Source organism: Carcharhinus amblyrhynchos, chromosome 31 (assembly GCF_965287045.1).
Source record: "Carcharhinus amblyrhynchos chromosome 31, sCarAmb.v2.hapA, whole genome shotgun sequence".
In the NCBI taxonomy this organism is placed as follows: Eukaryota; Metazoa; Chordata; class Chondrichthyes; order Carcharhiniformes; family Carcharhinidae; genus Carcharhinus; species Carcharhinus amblyrhynchos.
In genome coordinates, this window is record NC_137354.1 from 7314702 (window position 1) to 7331501 (window position 16800).

The 16800-nt window shown below is 47.1% G+C and overlaps 1 protein-coding gene across 1 annotated transcript; it reads right to left on the minus strand.

Moving 5' to 3' along the window:
- Positions 1 to 12777: 12777 nt before the first annotated feature.
- Positions 12778 to 13281, minus strand: LOC145360393 (basic phospholipase A2 Sms-N6-like). Its single transcript, XM_080215590.1, has one exon. It carries the CDS (start codon positions 13279 to 13281, stop codon positions 12778 to 12780), a length of 504 nt encoding a protein of 167 aa, XP_080071716.1.
- Between the last annotated feature and the right edge of the window lie 3519 nt (positions 13282 to 16800).

Here is a 16800-nt window from a genome sequence, read left to right on the forward strand (position 1 = left end):
TCTGGCAGCCGTTGAGCTTTTTGATGTGCTGCCCCATTCCCGATTCTTTCGGATCGAATCAATTAAGCCGCTAAGCCTTGGAAGTTCTCCTTAATCAGAACTTTCAGTTGACATTCTCATTCCAGTGAGAACGAACGCACACTGCAGTTATCGTCAAATCCTGACAAACAAATGGCTGCCACTTGGTCAAGGAAACAATCTTGTTTTTAATGACCCCCCCCCCCCCCCACTCACTGCCGTTAATCTGGGAGTGGCGTTGCTTCATCTGAAGACTTGAGCAAATGTAGAGAGAGGATTGCATTGACATAGTGTCTTCCAGGACCTCCGCAAACTCCCCGCCTCTTGCCCTTTTGGAGTTTGGTCACTGTAATGTAGGAAAACTCAGCCGCTAATTTTTGCAAGCAAGATCCCACGAATGACAATGTGTTAATGACGGGATCATTTGTTTCTGGCTTGTTGATTGACGCCAATAGTGTACCATGGAATGCTCAGAGGTCCGAATTAGGAGAGGCCAGATATCTCGGAGAGTTTGTGTGTTTGGAGGTGATAGAGGAGCGGCAAAGCCTTCGACGAGTATTGGAATATGGGGAATGGGTATTAACTAGATTACTGGGGATAGCTTTCTTTGACAGAGTGCAATGGGACTTTTCAGGTCTACCTACAGAGCAGATAGGGTCTCAGTTTCATCTAGGTGGCACAGTGGTTAGCACTGCTGCCTCACAGCGCCAGGGATCCGGGTTCAATTCTGGCCTCAGGTCACTGGCTGTGATGTGGAGATGCCGGACTTGGACTGGGGTGGGCACAGTGAGAAATCTCACAACACCCGGTTAAAGTCCAACAGGCTTTCGGAGCGCTGCTCCTTCATCAGGTGAGTGAAGAGTTCAGTTCACAAGCAGGGCATATATAGACACAAACTCAATTCCAAGATAATGGTTGGAATGCAGTCTTAACAGGTAATCAAGTCTTTACAGGGAGAGACAACGTGAGTGGAGAGAGGGATAATCACAGGTTAAAGAGGTATGAATTGTCTCCGGCCAGGACAGTTAGTGAGATGAGGCCGTCCTCATGTGTGCGGAACTTGGCTATCAGTTTCTGTTCAGCGACTCTCAGCTGTCGTGTGTCGTGAAGGCCGCCTTAGAGAATGCTTACACGAAGATCAGAGGCTGAATGCCCTTGACTGCTGAAGTGTTCCCTGATAGGAAGGGAACACTCTTGCCTGGTGATTGTCGAGTGCGGCCAGGCAGGAGTGTTCTCTTCCTGCCAGGGAACACTTCAGCAGTCAAGGGCATTCAGCCTCTGATCTTCGGGTAAGCATTCTCTAAGGCGGCCTTCACGACACACGACAGCTCAGAGTCGCTGAACAGAAACTGATAGCCAAGTTCCGCACGCATGAGGACGGCCTCAACCAGGATCTTGGGTTCATGTCGCACTATCTGTAACCCCCGTGACTTGCCTGGGCTTGCAAAATCTCATTACTTGTCCTGACTTGAGATAATTCACATCTCTTTAACCTGTGCATTGCACCTCCATTTGCATTGTATGCATCTGTAAAGATTTGATTACCTGTAAAGACTCTCATTCCAACCATTATCTTGCAATTGAGATTGTGTCTATATATGCCATGTTTGTGAAACAAATCCTGTACTTACCTGATGAAGGGGCAGCGCTCTGAAAGCTTGTGCTACCAAATAAATCTGTTGGACTTTAACCCGGTGTTGTGAATCTACTTACTGTCATTGTCTGTGAAGAGTTTGCACATTCTCCCCCATGTCTGCGTGGGTTTCCTCCCACAGTCCAAAGGTGTGCAGGTTAGGTTGATTGGCCGTGCTAAATTGTCTCTTAGTGTTGGGGACTAGCTAGGGTAAATGCTTGGGATTATGGGGCTAGGGCCTGGGTGGGATTGTGATCGGTGCAGACTTGATGGGTCAAATCTGTACTGTAGGATTCTTTGGGCTCGACTCCTCCACCCTGACGTGCACGTTTTTTGGCGCTTTGGGATGGGAGATGTATGTCGGCTATTTCGCGGGATTCTCGCAGGCGTTGGGAATGTCTCCCACAACCGGAGAGCAAGCGCAGTTGGAACTGTGCGAGAAACCAGCGGGAAGAACAGGTAAGTCATTTAAATCTGTTTTTAATATATTTTAAATGTGATTATGGGGCCCGGCACGGAATTCTCCAGCCCGATAGCATCCCCCCCTCCGCCAGGAGTACTTCATTCCTGCGAGATTTAGACCTGCTCCTCACCTCTGGGTGAAGAAATTTCTCCGCACCTCAGCCCTAAAAGGTTTACCCCTTACCATCAAACAGTCACCCCTAGTTCTGGATTCCCCCACCATCGAGAATTCTGAATCTACCCTGTCTATTCTTGTTTAGAATTTTATAAATTTCTATGAGATCCCCTCTTACGCTTCTAAACTCTAATGAATATAATCCTAATTGATTTAGTCTCTCCTCGTACATCAGTCCTGCCATCCCAGGAATCAGTCTGGTTAGCCTTTGCTGCACTCCCTCTATAACAAGGACATCCTTCCTCAGATCAGGAGACGAAAAGTGCACACAATACTCCAGGTGTGGCCAACACCCTAAACAATCACAGAAAAGTTTGCTCACTGTTCAACCGGAGCAGGGCAGAGAGGAGCGATTTGTGGCGGGAGTGTTAACGGTAAGCGATTGATTTTTTTTCCTTAGTTTTTTGCGGGGTTTCTTTTCTTTTCCCAAGATTTAACGGTAAAGCGGAAGCAGGCCGCGGGGTGATCTGGGAAGGGTTTGTTAGCGCGCGAGGTTTAAAAAGCAGGCTGCACTATACAGCGGGCAGCAGAGTGAGCAGGTGGCAGAGTGAAGGCTTGAAAGGCTTTGGCTCAACAGGCTTAGATGAAAAGGGCAAGGCAGGGTAGGTTTAATTCTCAGTTTCTTTCCCTGTGGAATTTGAAGAATAGGGGAATTATGAGTGTGAGGCTAGTTTGTTACTCTCAGTGTCGGATGTGGGAGGTCCTGGAGTCTCCTAGCCCCCCTCCAGACGGCCATATCTGCGCCGGGTGCGTTGAACTGCGGCGCCTAAGGGACTGCGTTAGGGAACTGGAGCTGCAGCTCGATGACCTTCGTCTGGTCAGGGAGAACGAGGAGGTGATAGAGAGGAGTTACAGGCAGGTGGTCACACCGGGGCCACGGGAGGCAGGCAAGTGGGTCACAGTTAGGAAGGGGAAAGGTCAGGTACTAGCGAGTACCCCAGTGCCTCTTAACAATAAGTAGTCCTGTTTGAGTACTGTTGCGGGGGGGACAACCTACCTGGTGGAAGCAGCAGAGTCCAGCCCTGTAGCTCAGAAGGGTAGGGAAAGGAGGAGGAAGGCAGTTGTGATAGGGCACTCTATAGTGAGGGGGTCGGACAGGCGATTTTGTGCAGGCAGTTGAGAAACTCGGATGGTAGTTTTTCTCCCTAGTGCCGGGATCTGGGATGTTTCTGATCGCATCCAAGATATCCTGAAGTGGGAGGGAGAGGAGCCAGAGGTCATGGTACATATTGGTACCAATGACTTAGGTAGGGAAAGGGAAGGGGTCCTGAAAAGAGAATATAGGGAGTTGAGAAAAAGGGCCGCAAAGGTCTCGGGATTGCTGCAGGTCTCAGGATGGCTGCCTGTGCCATGTGACAGTGAGGAGTGGAATGAGGAGGAGGATAAATGCGTGGCTGAGGGATTGGAGCAGGGAGCAGGGATTCAGGTTTCTGGATCATTGGGACCTCTATAGGGGCAGGTGTGACCTGTACAAAAAAGACGAGTTGCACTTGAATCCCAAGGGGGCCAATATCCTGGTGGGGAGTTTTGCTAAGGCTACTGGGGAGAGTTTGAACTAGAATGGTTGGGGGGTGGGAATCAAAATGAAGTGACTGGGAGAGAGGAGGTTAGCTCACAAATAGAGAGAACTTGTCAACAGTGTGAGAGGGAGGATAGGCAGGTGATAGAGAAGGGGAGCACTCAGACCGAAGGTTTGAGATGCATCTATTTTAACTCAAGGAGTGTTTTAACGCAAGAGCATGGATCACTACTTGGAAGTGTGATGTAGTGGCCATTACAGAGACTTGGATGACTCAAGGACAGGACTGGTTACTTCAAGTGCTGGATTTCAGATGTTTCAGAACGGACAGGGAGGGAAGCAAAAGAAGTGGGGGAGTGGCACTGTTGATCAGAGATAGTGTCACGGCTGTAGAAAAGACAGACATCATGGATTGTCTATGGAGTCTCTGGGTGCAGTTCGGAACAGGAAGGGATCAGTAACTTTACTGGGTGTTTTCTATAGGTCGCCCAATAGTAACAGGGATGTTGAGGAGCAGGTAGGGAAACCGATCCTGGAAAGATATAATAATAAGAGTTGTCGTGATGAGAGATTTTATTTTCCCAAATATTCATTGGATTCTCCCTAGGATAAGGGGTTTAGATGGGGGGGAGGGGAGTTTGTTAGGTATGTTCAGGAGGATTTCCTGACACAGTATGTGAATAAGCCTACAAGAGGAGAGGTTGTACTTGATTTGGTTTTGGGAAATGAACCTGGACAGGTGTCAGATTTCTCAGCAGGAGAGCATTTTGGGGATAGTGATCATAACTCTATCTCCTTTACATTAGCATTGGAAAGAGATAGGATCAGACAAGCTAGGAGTAAGGGGAATTATGAGGCTATCAGGCAGGAAATTAGAAGCATAAATTGGAAAGAGGGAAATGTACAGAAGAAATTTTCAAGGAATATTTGTCTGGAGTTCTGTATAGCAATGTTCCAATGAGACAGGGAAGTTATGGTAGGTTACAGGAACCGTGGTGCACGAAAGCTGTAATGAATTTAGTCAAGAAGAAAAGAAAAACTTACAAAAGGTTCAGGGAGCTAGGTAGTGATCGAGATCTAGAAGAGTATATGGCTAGTAGGAAGGAACTTAAGAAGGAAATTAGGGGAGTCAGAAGGGCGTCATGAGAAGGCCTTGGCAGGCAAGATTAAGGAAAACCCCAAGGCATTCTACAAGTATGCAAAGAGCAAGAGGATAAGACATGAAGGAATAGGACCTATCAAGTGTGACGGTGGGAAAGTTTGTTTGGAACTGGTAGAAATAACAGAGGTACTCAATGACTACTTTACTTCAGTATTCACAGTGGCAAAGGATCTTGGTGGTTGTAGTGCAGACTTGTAGTGGACTGAAAAGCTTCAGCATGTGGACATTAAGAAAGATGATGTGTTGGAGCTTTTGAAAAGCATCAAGTTAGATAAGTCGCCGGGACAGGATGGGATGTACCCCAGGTTACCGTGGGAGGCGAGGGAAGAGATTGCTGAGCCTCTGGCGATGATCTTTGCGTCATCAATGGAGACGGGAGAGGTTCTGGAGGATTGCGGATGTGGTTCCTTTATTCAAAAAGGGAGAAGAGATTATGGACCAGTGAGTCTAACCTCAGTGGTTGGTAAGTTGATGGAGAAGATCCTGAGAGGCAGGATTTATGAACATTTGGAGAGGTGTAGTATGATCAACAATAGTCAGCAAGGCTTTGTCAAAGGCAGATCATGCCTTATGAGCCTGATTGAATTTTTTGAGAATGTGTCTAAACACATTGATGAAGGCAGAGCAGTAGATGTAGTTTATATGGACTTCAGCAAGGCGTTTGATAAGGTGCCCCAAGCAAGACTTATTGAGAAAGTGAGGAGACATGGGATCCAAGGGGAAATTGCTTTGTGGATTCAGAACTGGCTTGCCCACAGAAGGCAAAGAGTGGTTGTAGGCGGGTCTTTTTCTGCATGGAGGTGCACTCCCAGTGGAGTGCCCCAGGGATCTGTTCTGGGACCCTTGCTCTTTATGAATTTTATAAACGACCTGGATAAGGAAGTGGAGGGATGGGTTGGTAAGTTTGCTGATGACATAAAGGTTGGAGATGTTTTGGTTAGTGTGGAGGGATGTCAGAAGTTGCAACGAGACATTGATAGGATGCATGACTGGGCGGAGAAGCGGCAGATGGATTTCAACCCAGATAAGTGCGTGGTGATTCGTTTTGGCAGGTCAAATAGGATGACAGAATATAATATTAAGGGTCAGACACTTGGCAGTGTGGAAGATCAGAAGGATCCTGGGGCCCGCGTTCATAGGACGCTTAAAGTGGCTTCGCAGGTGGAGGCTGTGGTTAAGAAGGCATATGGTGTACTGGCCTTCATCAATCGAAGAATTGAGTTTAGGAGTTGGGAGATAATGCTACAGCTGTATAAGACCCTGGTCAGACCCCACTTGGAGTACTGTGCTCAGTTCTGATCGCCTCTACGGAAAGGTTGTGGAAACCATAGAAAGGGTGCAAAGGAGATTTACAAGGATGTTGCCTGGATTTGGTGGCATGCCTTATGAGGATAGGTTGAGAGCGCTCGGTCTTTTCTCGTCGGAGAGACGAAGGATGAGGGGTGACCTGATAGAGGTGTATAAGATGATCAGAGGTATTGATCGGGTGGATTCTCAGAGGTTTTTTCCCAGGGCTGAAATGGTTGCCACAAGAGGACACAGGTTTAGAGTGCTGGGGAGTAGGTACAAAGATGACAGGGGTGAGTTTTTCGCAGAGGGTGGTGGGTGTGTGGAATTGGCTGCCAGCGGTGGTGGTGAAGGCAGATTCGATAGGGTCCTGTAAGAGACTTTTGGATATGTACATGGAACTTAGTAAGATAGAGGGTTATAGGTAAGCCTCGTAGGTAGGGACATGTTCGGTGCAACTTGTGGGCTGAAGGGCCTGTTTGTGCTGTAGTTTTTCTATGTTTCTATACTATAGGAATTCTATGATACCCTATGATACTCTATGATGAGTCATTTTCCACTGCCATTCACAATCTCACGCAATCGGGAATGGCCCTGTCACACTGGCTGGGGTCCAGTTACATTGATTTGACTGCATGCAAACAGGCATTCAGCCCAGCTACTCCATGCTGGTCTTCATGCTCCATTTGAGCCTCCTGCCACGCCTCTTTCACGGTATCAATTACAAGGGGACAGAGCTTCCAGGTAAGAGGGGGAAAGTCTAAGGGAGATGTGCAGGAGAGGTTTTTGACGCAGAGAGTGGGGGACACGCTGCCAGAGGAGGTGGTGGAAGCAGCAACATTTAAGAGGCATCTGGATGGTACATGAATAGGGAGGGAATAGAGGGATATGGACCGAGTAAGGGCAGAAGTTTTTTTTAATTTAGTTAGGGCATCATGATGGGCACGGGCATGGAAGGGCTGAAGGGCCTGTTCCTGTGTGGTATTGTTCTTGGTTCATCTCACTCTTTCATCATATCCTTTTCCTTCTCTCCTTCATTCTTTTCCTTTCCCTTAAATGCATCTATACTATTCTCCTCGGCTACACCATGTAGTAGCCAGTTCCACATTCTCATCACTTGGCTTGGTAAAGAAAGTGTCTCCTGACCTCTCGACTTCACTGCGCAGTTAACTATGGTTAACAATTGGTTTTGGATGCCAGTGAGGTTTCGCTGCAGGTGTGTCACTGCCGAGGGAGTTAAATGAAACATCCGGGGGTGGGGGTTGGGTGGGGAGCACAGGCTGATTCTAGCTGTGTCCTTCCGCTCCTGGTCTTCAGAGTTGTGATCTGGAGTTGGGAGCTTGGCCGTTACAGGAGAGGAACTGCAAAAGTGACATTAAGAGAAGAATGTGTTTATAAGCTCTGTTATTTATTATCTCACTCATGTTATTCTTTACGCTTGGCGGTAGTTTTACGGTGAGGTAAAAGGGTGCTCTGATTCTGTAAATAATAGTTTATTTAGAGCAAAGATGAATCGGGCAGCAGGGACCCAGGTTCGATTCCTGGCTTCAGTTACTGTCTGTGTGGAGTCTGCACATTCTCCCGTGTCTGCGTGGGTTTCCTCCAGGTGCTCCGGTATCCTCCCACAGTCCGAAAGGTGTGCTAGTTACGGTGCATTGGCTGTGCTAAATTCTCCCTCAGTGTACCTGAACAGGTGCCAGAGTATGGCGACTAGGGGATTTTCACAGTAAATTCAATGAAAGCCTACTTGTGACATGAGTAAACTAAACTTTGTATGTAGGATTTAAAAAGCTTGAATCTCAAAGAAAGTTTTAATTAATAAAGCACTGCGAACAATATGTTGTTGGATACAGCCAGAGTGGGACAGTATGTCGGAAAGTTCAGGGAAGCCTCTGGCACAACTTCAACACACTCAGTGCAAAATAGCTTTTCTTTTTATAAAGCTTATTTATTAGTCACAAGTGAGGCTTACATTAATGCTTCAATGAATTACTGTGAAATTCTCCTAGTCGCCACACTCTGGCACCTATTTGGGTCAATGCACCCTAAGTAGCACATCTTTCAGACTGCAGGAGGAAACCAGAGCACCCGGAGGAAACCCACGCAGACACGGGGAGAATGTGCAGAGTCCACACAGACAGTGACCCAAGCCAGGAATTGAACCTGGATCCCTGGCGTTGTGAGACAGCAGTGTTAACCACTGTGCCACTGTGCTGCCCCTAGCTCAGATATGCAGTTTTATTATTTTTATTTCCTGCCACCTTTCAAGGCCCCGGGAGGTCCCAGAGATTTTATCAGACAATTGGGTGCTTCCACAATGTAGCCACTGTGGCCTTGAGGCAGCCAATTTGTGCGCAGAATGCTCCTACAAACAAAAAAAAACTTTGATCTATACAGCTCATTTAACACAGAATCAATCTTGATTTGAAACAAGTGCAGATCCAGACAAAAGGAATGTGGAAGATAATTCACTTGCCGCTTAGGAACCTTTTAAAAATAATGTAAGAAACATAATTGTACTATGCAGCAATGACTGGAGCATAGTCGATGGGATATAAATCACTGTGTAATGAAACTCATAATTATTTTAAATCTCCCTGTGTATAATAGTTTTTATACTTGGTTTGACATTTGTTACCAATTTCTAGACTTGATTTAATATAACAGAGGGGCTTGGTGAGCCATACCAGAAGTCGGTGTGATTCACAGAACAGAATAGAGTCCCTACAATACAGGAGGAGGCTATTCAGCCCATCATGTCTGTACCGACTACAACCCCACGCATTTACCATACTAATCCCCCGACACTAGGGTCAATTTAGCATAGCCAATTGACCTAACCTGCACATTTTTTGGACTTTGGGAGGAAACCGGAGCACCCGGAGGAAAGCCATGCAGGTATGAGGAGAAGGTACGAACTCCACACAGACAGCGACCCAAGGCCAGAATTGAACCTGGGACCTTGGTGCTGTGAGGCAGCAGTGCTAATCACTGCGTCACTGTGCCATCCTATGTGATTGGGGTCACACAAGAGCCAGACTGGGAAGGAGAGGGTAAGTTTCAGTGGACGTGATTTATTTAGATTTCCAAAAAGTATTGATAAGATGCTGCATAAGAGACTGTTAAATACATTAAGAGTCCATGGTGTTAAGGTTAAGATCTTGGCATGGATAGAGGATTGGCTGACTGGCAGAAGGCAGAGAGTGGGGATAAAGGGGTCTTTTTCAGGATGGTGACCATTGGTGTGCCTCAGGGGTCGATGCTGGGACCACAACTTTTCACAATATACATTAATGATTTGGAAGAAGGAACTGAAGGCACTGTTGCTAAGTTTGCAGATGATACAAAGATATGTAGATGGAAAGGTAGTATTGAGAAAACAAGGGGGGCTGCAGAAGGATTTGGACAGGTTAGGAGAGTGGGCAAAGAAGTGGCAGATGAAATATAATGTGGAAAAGTGTGAGGTTATGCACTTTGGAAGGAGGAATGGAGACATAGATTATTTTCTAAATGGGGGAAATGCTTAGGGAATCAGAAACAAAAGGAACTTGGGAGTCCTTGTTCAAAATTCACTTAAGGTTAACAAAAAAGTTTAGTTGGCAGTTAAGAAGGCATTCATGTCAGAACTAGAATACAAGAGCAGGGATGTACTTCTGAGGCCATATAAGGCTCTGGTCAGACCCCATTTGGAGTATTGTGAGCAGTTTTGGGCCCCATATCTAAAGAAGGATGTGCCGGCCTTAAAAAGAGTCCAGAGGAGGTTCACAAGAAGGATCCCTGGAATGAAGAGCTTGTTGTATGAGGAACGGTTGAGGACTGTGGGTCTGTACTCGTTGGAGTTTAGAAGAATGAAGGGGGATCTTATTCAAACTTACAAGATACTGCAAGGCCTGGATAGAGTGAATGTGGAGAGGATGTTTCTGCTAGTAGGAAAAACCAGAACCAGAGGGCACAACCTCAGGCTAAAGGGACGATTCTTTAAAATAGAGATGAGGAGGAATTTCTTCAGCCAGAGAATGGGGAATCTGTGGAACCCTTTGCCACAGAAGGCTGTGGAGGCCAGGTCATTGTCTTAAAGACACTCAGAGACACTCAGCTAGGTTCTTGATTAATAAGAGGATCAGAGGTTATGGGGAAAAGGCAGAAAAATGGGGATGAGAGAAATATCAGCTATGATTGAATGGTGGAGCAGACTCGATGGGCTGAGTGGCCTAATTCTGCTCCTATGTCTTATGGGCTTATGGTTTCTTATTCTGGAGGACATTAGCAAAACAGTTGTACCACAATTACCACAATTCAACATTACTTGCACTAACATTTAAGTTCCAGTGTTTTTAAATTGAATTCAGTAGCCCTCCACACTGCCGTGATGGGGTTTCAGCTTGCTCTCACTGGGTTATTAATAGAGCAGCATAAACACTGCGCGCTGTAGCCCGAGATCTCTAATTATATATTAGGCATCAGTTGGCTTGCTGGCCAATAAACCGCAGAGTGGATGTTGTTGTGAGTCATGGTCAAAGGCTGGAGAGACCATTAGGAGGAATATGTAACAACTGATGTTGCCTGGTATGGAGGGCATCAGCTACGAAGGGACATTGGAGAAATTTGGTTTGTTCTCACTGGAATGAAGGTGGTTGACGGGTGACCTGAGAGAAGTCTGCAAGAATATGAGGGGCATGGACAGAGTGGATAGTCAGAAGCGTTTTCTTGGGGTGGAAGAGTTAATTACTAGGAGGCGTAGGTTTAAGGTGCGAGAGGCAAGGTTTAAAGGAGATGGATGAGGCAAGTTTTTTACACAGAGGGTGGTGGGTGCTGGGAAAGGTGATGGAAGCAGATACGATAGTGACTTTTAAGGGGCGTCTTGACAAATACATGAATAAGATGTGAATAGAGGGATATGATTCCTGGAAGGGCAGGGAGTTTAAATTCAGTTGGGCAGCATGATCGGTGCAGGCTTGGAGGGCCAAAGGGCCTGTTCCTGTGCTGTAGTTTTCCTTGTTATTTTATTCTTTAATACCAGGAATGGAGTGAGAGGGGGAAAGGATGGCAAGAGACAGACACAACAGGGAGAGAACAAGGACCAATAGGCAAGGGAAAAATACAGCCAGCCCTTGCATCATCCGAACCCCCTTCTTCTGATTAGCTGTCCCCCTGAATCCCACTGGCTAGAAAAGATATGTGCAGCAGAATCATTGAGTCATACGTACATACAGAGATATTTTAATTTGGATCAGAATGTTGTGTGATTCTGAGCTACAATGAAGTTCTGTACACACGTATCCGATCTGGAGCCTATCACAGGATCTGAATTGGAGAGTGCATTATTGCTAGCGAACATCTAACTGTGTTTGTGGGAAGCTATAGGTTTTTTTTTGGTTGAAAAGGATTCAGCCCAGATAAAATAAAAAAAATTGAAAAACAGTGTCACAATTCAGGTGGCGTGTTGCCACCTTCTTTGCAAAGACTTGTCTAAAAACAAATTGAAGGCAGACCCAATGTTTCAGGCGTTGGGGATTAAAATAGCATGCTACATTGCCAACTCCCACCCACTCCCCTGTTCCGAAAATGGATGGGGAGACAGAGTAAACTATATGGAACTGCCGGAAGGTGATTGTTTTTTCAATGCTTAGGAAACACAGCAACAGACTGCAACTTGCATGGTGCCCAGGCCTGTGCCCTGGCGCACACAGACTCGGGAGGGCAGTAAATAGGTTAAACTGTTACCTCTACCCTGCTTCCATTACACATGCAGTTTTAATGAGCTGGCTTCTGATTGCAGTGGGTAGGACTTATTTTGTGCCCTCTAATTCTAGGCAGCAAAGCTTAATCTAAGCATGCTGGTGTTGCTATGCTGCCTCGCTCCCCTTGCTGTTGCTATGCTGTTCTCCGTGGCTGTGTTGCTATGTTGTTATGCGTTGCTATGTTCTTCACAGCAACTGTGACAACCACATGGCCAAAGTGGTCCAGTGGGTGGAATATTACGTGTCTGCCTTTTGGATGCGGGGTGGCCTCAGAACACACGGGCAGTAGGTCTGGTTGCCCTGACTCTGTCTGGAGCAGCGGGTCCTGTCAATGCCAACAGTGCCCACACCAATGAGGTTCCTCGCACATTGATCGTTGCTGCCTAATTTCCTGGACTCGATCCTCTCCCTTCACAATTAACAGGCTGTTAGGGGTGATGCCAGGAAGCACTGCTCCTTTACGCACACAATCTGCACCAATCTTCCCTGACTCCATCTAACATTTCCCTTTTGGAAGGTATTTACCCCTGAATACAGATGGGCCCCTCCCCTGACCTGAGGAGTAAATTGACCAGCCCAGCCCACCATGAAGAGTGGGCATACCTGAAAAATTGGCATACATACTCGCCCTGCTCACTCCCTCTCCCCTCTCCATTACAAGTCTATTAACACTGCAGTAAATTTCAGGCAAAGACCCCCAGCGATAAAAATTGCACGTTTAAGACAAATGTAATTGCTTTTTGAGAACAAAGATTATCATTTCCAGTGCGGTCCCCCGCTCTATCTTCTGGTTTCCCCCTCCATGTCAATCCTCTCCTCTTGGGGGCATTTCCGCTTGGGCTCAGTGCAGAACTTCTGCTGATAGTTGGAGTACTCGTCCCGATAGGTGGCAATGGCCAGGCACTCCCCAAACTGCTTGTCGCAGAGGCAGAGGTCGCTGGAGCAGGGGTCGGAGCCTTCCGGGCACTCGGCCCTGCCCAGCTTGCACAGGGAGTAGTTGGGCTTGAAGTACACATTTGTGCCCTTGGCGCAGGAGGCCTGTAGCGCGACCTCGTAGCAGCAGTCGTGATTGAAGCAGCAGTTGTCAAAGTCATCCAGTGGCACCCCGTCGCCCCCTTTGCCGCAATAGCAGCCGTAGCCGTTCACGCTGTAAATGGAGAACTGATAGCGGTTCCTATAGCACCAGAGCACCAATGCAATGTCGAGCACGCTCCTCCGTGACATGTAATGGGGCTGGTGGTTGGCATTCTTGACCGACAGCTCCTGGCAGAGGGGCAGAGGCATCAGCTGATAGAGCAGGAAGAGGTGAAAGAGTATGGGCTGCCTGATCGCAAGATCCATCGAAGGCCTGCACTCGTTTCTCCACCAGGCCTCTCGTGCAGTTGGATGGGTCAACAGCCTGTTTACCGAGCGCCTAGCTCTCCCTGCTGCCAAGGGCAACCCTACAATTAAGAAACCTTCCCCATGGCAACTTTATGAGCGCTTCTATAATGGAACCCCCAGGCCACAGCAGACGTGGGAATATTTCCTCAAAGGTGATTTTTCTGTTTCATTCATAATGGGGACTGTGAGGGGCAGTTAAGCTGGCGTACAATCAAAATAGAGGGGGTTCTAGAACAGAATAGGAAGAGAGAGACAATTGTCATTGGGATGTGAGAGATCTGAGACAGACAGGCAGGCAAAGGGAGAGAGCGAAAGAGTTGTCATTGAGGAAGGAGAGAGAGAAAGAACAAAAGAGCTGTTAGAGGGGAAACCAGGGAGAGGATGAGAGATTGAAGAACAGTATTAAGGAACACTCAGAGAGAGGGTGTTCGAGAGACCACATCTGAAAATTGTGTAGAGCATTGATCCCCTTATTTAAGGAAAGATGTCAACAGTTCAGAGGAGGTTTCCCAGACTAATACCTGAAATGGGCATGTTAGACCATAAGACATAGGAGCAGAATCAGGCCACTCGGCCCATTGAGTCTGGCTGATATTTTTCTCATCCCCATTCTCCTGCCTTTTCCCCATCACCCTCGATCCTCTTATTAATCAAATGTTGTCAGATAAGGAAAGGTCGGACAGGCTGGCTGGCGACTCTCCCATCCCACTGCACTCATTTTTTGGTACAGCAGGCCAGGAGAATCCTGCGGTGGGCAATGCCTGGATTTTGCGCATGTGTTCCCACCCCTGACAGCGTCTCCCAGTGCCAGAATTCTGGTGGAGGTCTGCTCTGTTCCGCAAATCACCGGGGTAAGTATTTAAACCGTAATTTCAATATAATTTAACTGCTATGAGTGGGCCTGGGACTGAAGTCTCCGCTAGCATCACCCCCCCCCCCCCTCCTCCCCCCTGCCAGATTGATTCACTCCAGCAGGGATTAGACTAGCTCCCCACTAATGGCCCGACTCACTGGAGTGAGGGGGGTCAGTTGGGCCCCCCCAGAGGGCAAAGCATTTCTGTAGATATTAAAGATTCTATCCCTTCAACACCCATCACCAGCTGCTTGTTGAGACCCACTTTATCTCTTAATCTGGCAATGTTTCTTCTTTAAAAATTCGCTCTTCTATATTTTCAAATCACTCCATGGCCTTGGTCCACACCATCACCGCCGCCCCATCTCTGTAACCTTCTTCAGCCACTCCAGCCTCCGAAACCTCTGTGACCCTTCAATATCTGCCTTTTACCCTCCTCTGACTTCAGTCACTGCACCATGGGTGCCCGTGCCTCCAAAGACTCTCAGCCATTGGTTCCCAAACTGTGTGTCCTGACCCCAATTGAGGGGGGGGGAGCGTGGTTCACAGAACAGGAGAGCAGGATCATGAGCTCTCCCTTTCCTCCAATCCTGGGTGGCATCTAAAGTTAAAGTTTATTTATTAGTCACAAGTAGGCTTACATTAATACTGCAATGAAGGTACTGTGAAAATCCCCTAGTCACCACACTCCAGTGCCTGTTCGGGTACACTGAGGGAGGATTTAGCACGTAACCAGACTGTGAGAGGAAACCACAGCACTCAGAGGAAACCCACACAGACACAGTGAGACTCCATACAGACAGTGACCCAAGTTGGGAATTGAACCCGGATCTCTGGCACTGTGAGGTGGCAGTGCTAACCATTGTGCCACTGTGGCTGGCCCTCACTCTCTCCAGGCTATCGGTTTTTGCTGGTGGCTGCTTCACCGAACCTTGAAGCTTACCCTTTGACCGTGGACCCAGTGGTGATGCCTCTTGCCGCTGAGCTGCAGCCTGTCTCAACCCTGCCTTGTCACCCTGGTGATGTGAGCTCCGACATCAGCCAGCTCGATCGTACATCCGCTCCCTTCCTGGCTAAGGCCCATGAGCTGGAGCTGCTCAAATGAAGTAATGGACTGGTGAGTACCCAAAATAATATTTTACAAATCCCTAAAGAGATTTTCATATTTACACAATGCATTACATCTTCATAGAACCTACAACACAGAGACAGACTCTTCAGCTCAAACTGGTCCATCCTGACCAAAATGCCCATCTAACCCATCCCTCATTTGCCTGTATTTGGTGCAGTAGAATCATAGAATCTATGGCTCGGAGACAGGATGAAGCTACTGTGAAAATCCCCTAGCTGCCACACTCTTGACGCCTGTTCGGGTGCACTGAGGAAGAATTTAGCACGGCCAATGCACCTAACCAGCCCGTCTTTCAGATCGTGGGAGGAAACCGGAGTATCTGGTAGGTTGTTCCATAAAGTTAAATCTCACGGGATCCAGGGTGAGGCATCTAAATGGATACAAAATTTGCTTCTTGACAGAAGCCAGAAGGTGGTTGTAGAGGGTTGTTTTTCAAACTGGAGACCTGTGACCAGCAGTGTGCCTCAGGGATCAGTGCTGGGTCCATTGTTATTTGTCATTTATATTAATGATCTGGATGAGAATATAGGAGGCATGGTTAGTATGTTTTCAGATTACAGCAAGATTGCTGGCATAGTGGACAGTGAAGCAAGTTATCTCCAATTGCAATGGGATCTTGATCAATTGGACCTGTGGGCTGACGAATGGCAGATGGAGTTTAATTTAGACAAATGTGAGGTGATGCATTTTAGTCGATTGAACCACGGCAGGACTTACTCAGTTAATGGTAGGGCACTGGGGAGAGTTACAGAACAAAGAGATCTAGGGGTATATGTTCATGGCTCCTTGAAAGTGGAGTCACAGGTGGACAGAGTGGTGAAGAAGACATTTGGCATGCTTGGTTTCATCAGTCAGAACATTGAATACAGGAGTTGGGACGTTTTGTTGAAATTGTACAAGACGTTGGTAAGGCCACACTTGGAATACTGTGTGCAGTTCTGGTCACTATTATAGAAAGGATATTATTAAACTAGAAAGGGTGCGGAAAAGATTTACTAGGATGCTACCGGGACTTGATGGTTTGAGCTATAAGGAGAGGCTGGATAAACTGGGACTTTTTTCTCTGGAGTGTAGGAGGCTGAGGGGTAATCTTATAGAGGTGTATAAAGTAATGAGGGGCACAGATAAGGTAGATAGTGAATATCTTTTCCCAAAGGTAGGGGAGTCTAAAACTAGACAGAATATGTTTAAGGTGTGAGAGATACAAAAATGTCCAGAGGGGCAATTTTTTGTCCAGAGTGTGGTGAGTGTCTGGAACATGCTGCCAGAGGTAGTAGTAGAGGCAGGTACAATTTTGTCTTTTAAAAAGCAGTTAGATAGTTACATGGGTAAAATGGGTGTAGAGGGATATGGGCCAAATGCGGGCAATTGGGATTAGCTTAGGGGTTTAAAAGAAAGGTGGCTTGGACAAGTTGAGCCGAAGGGCCTGTTTCCA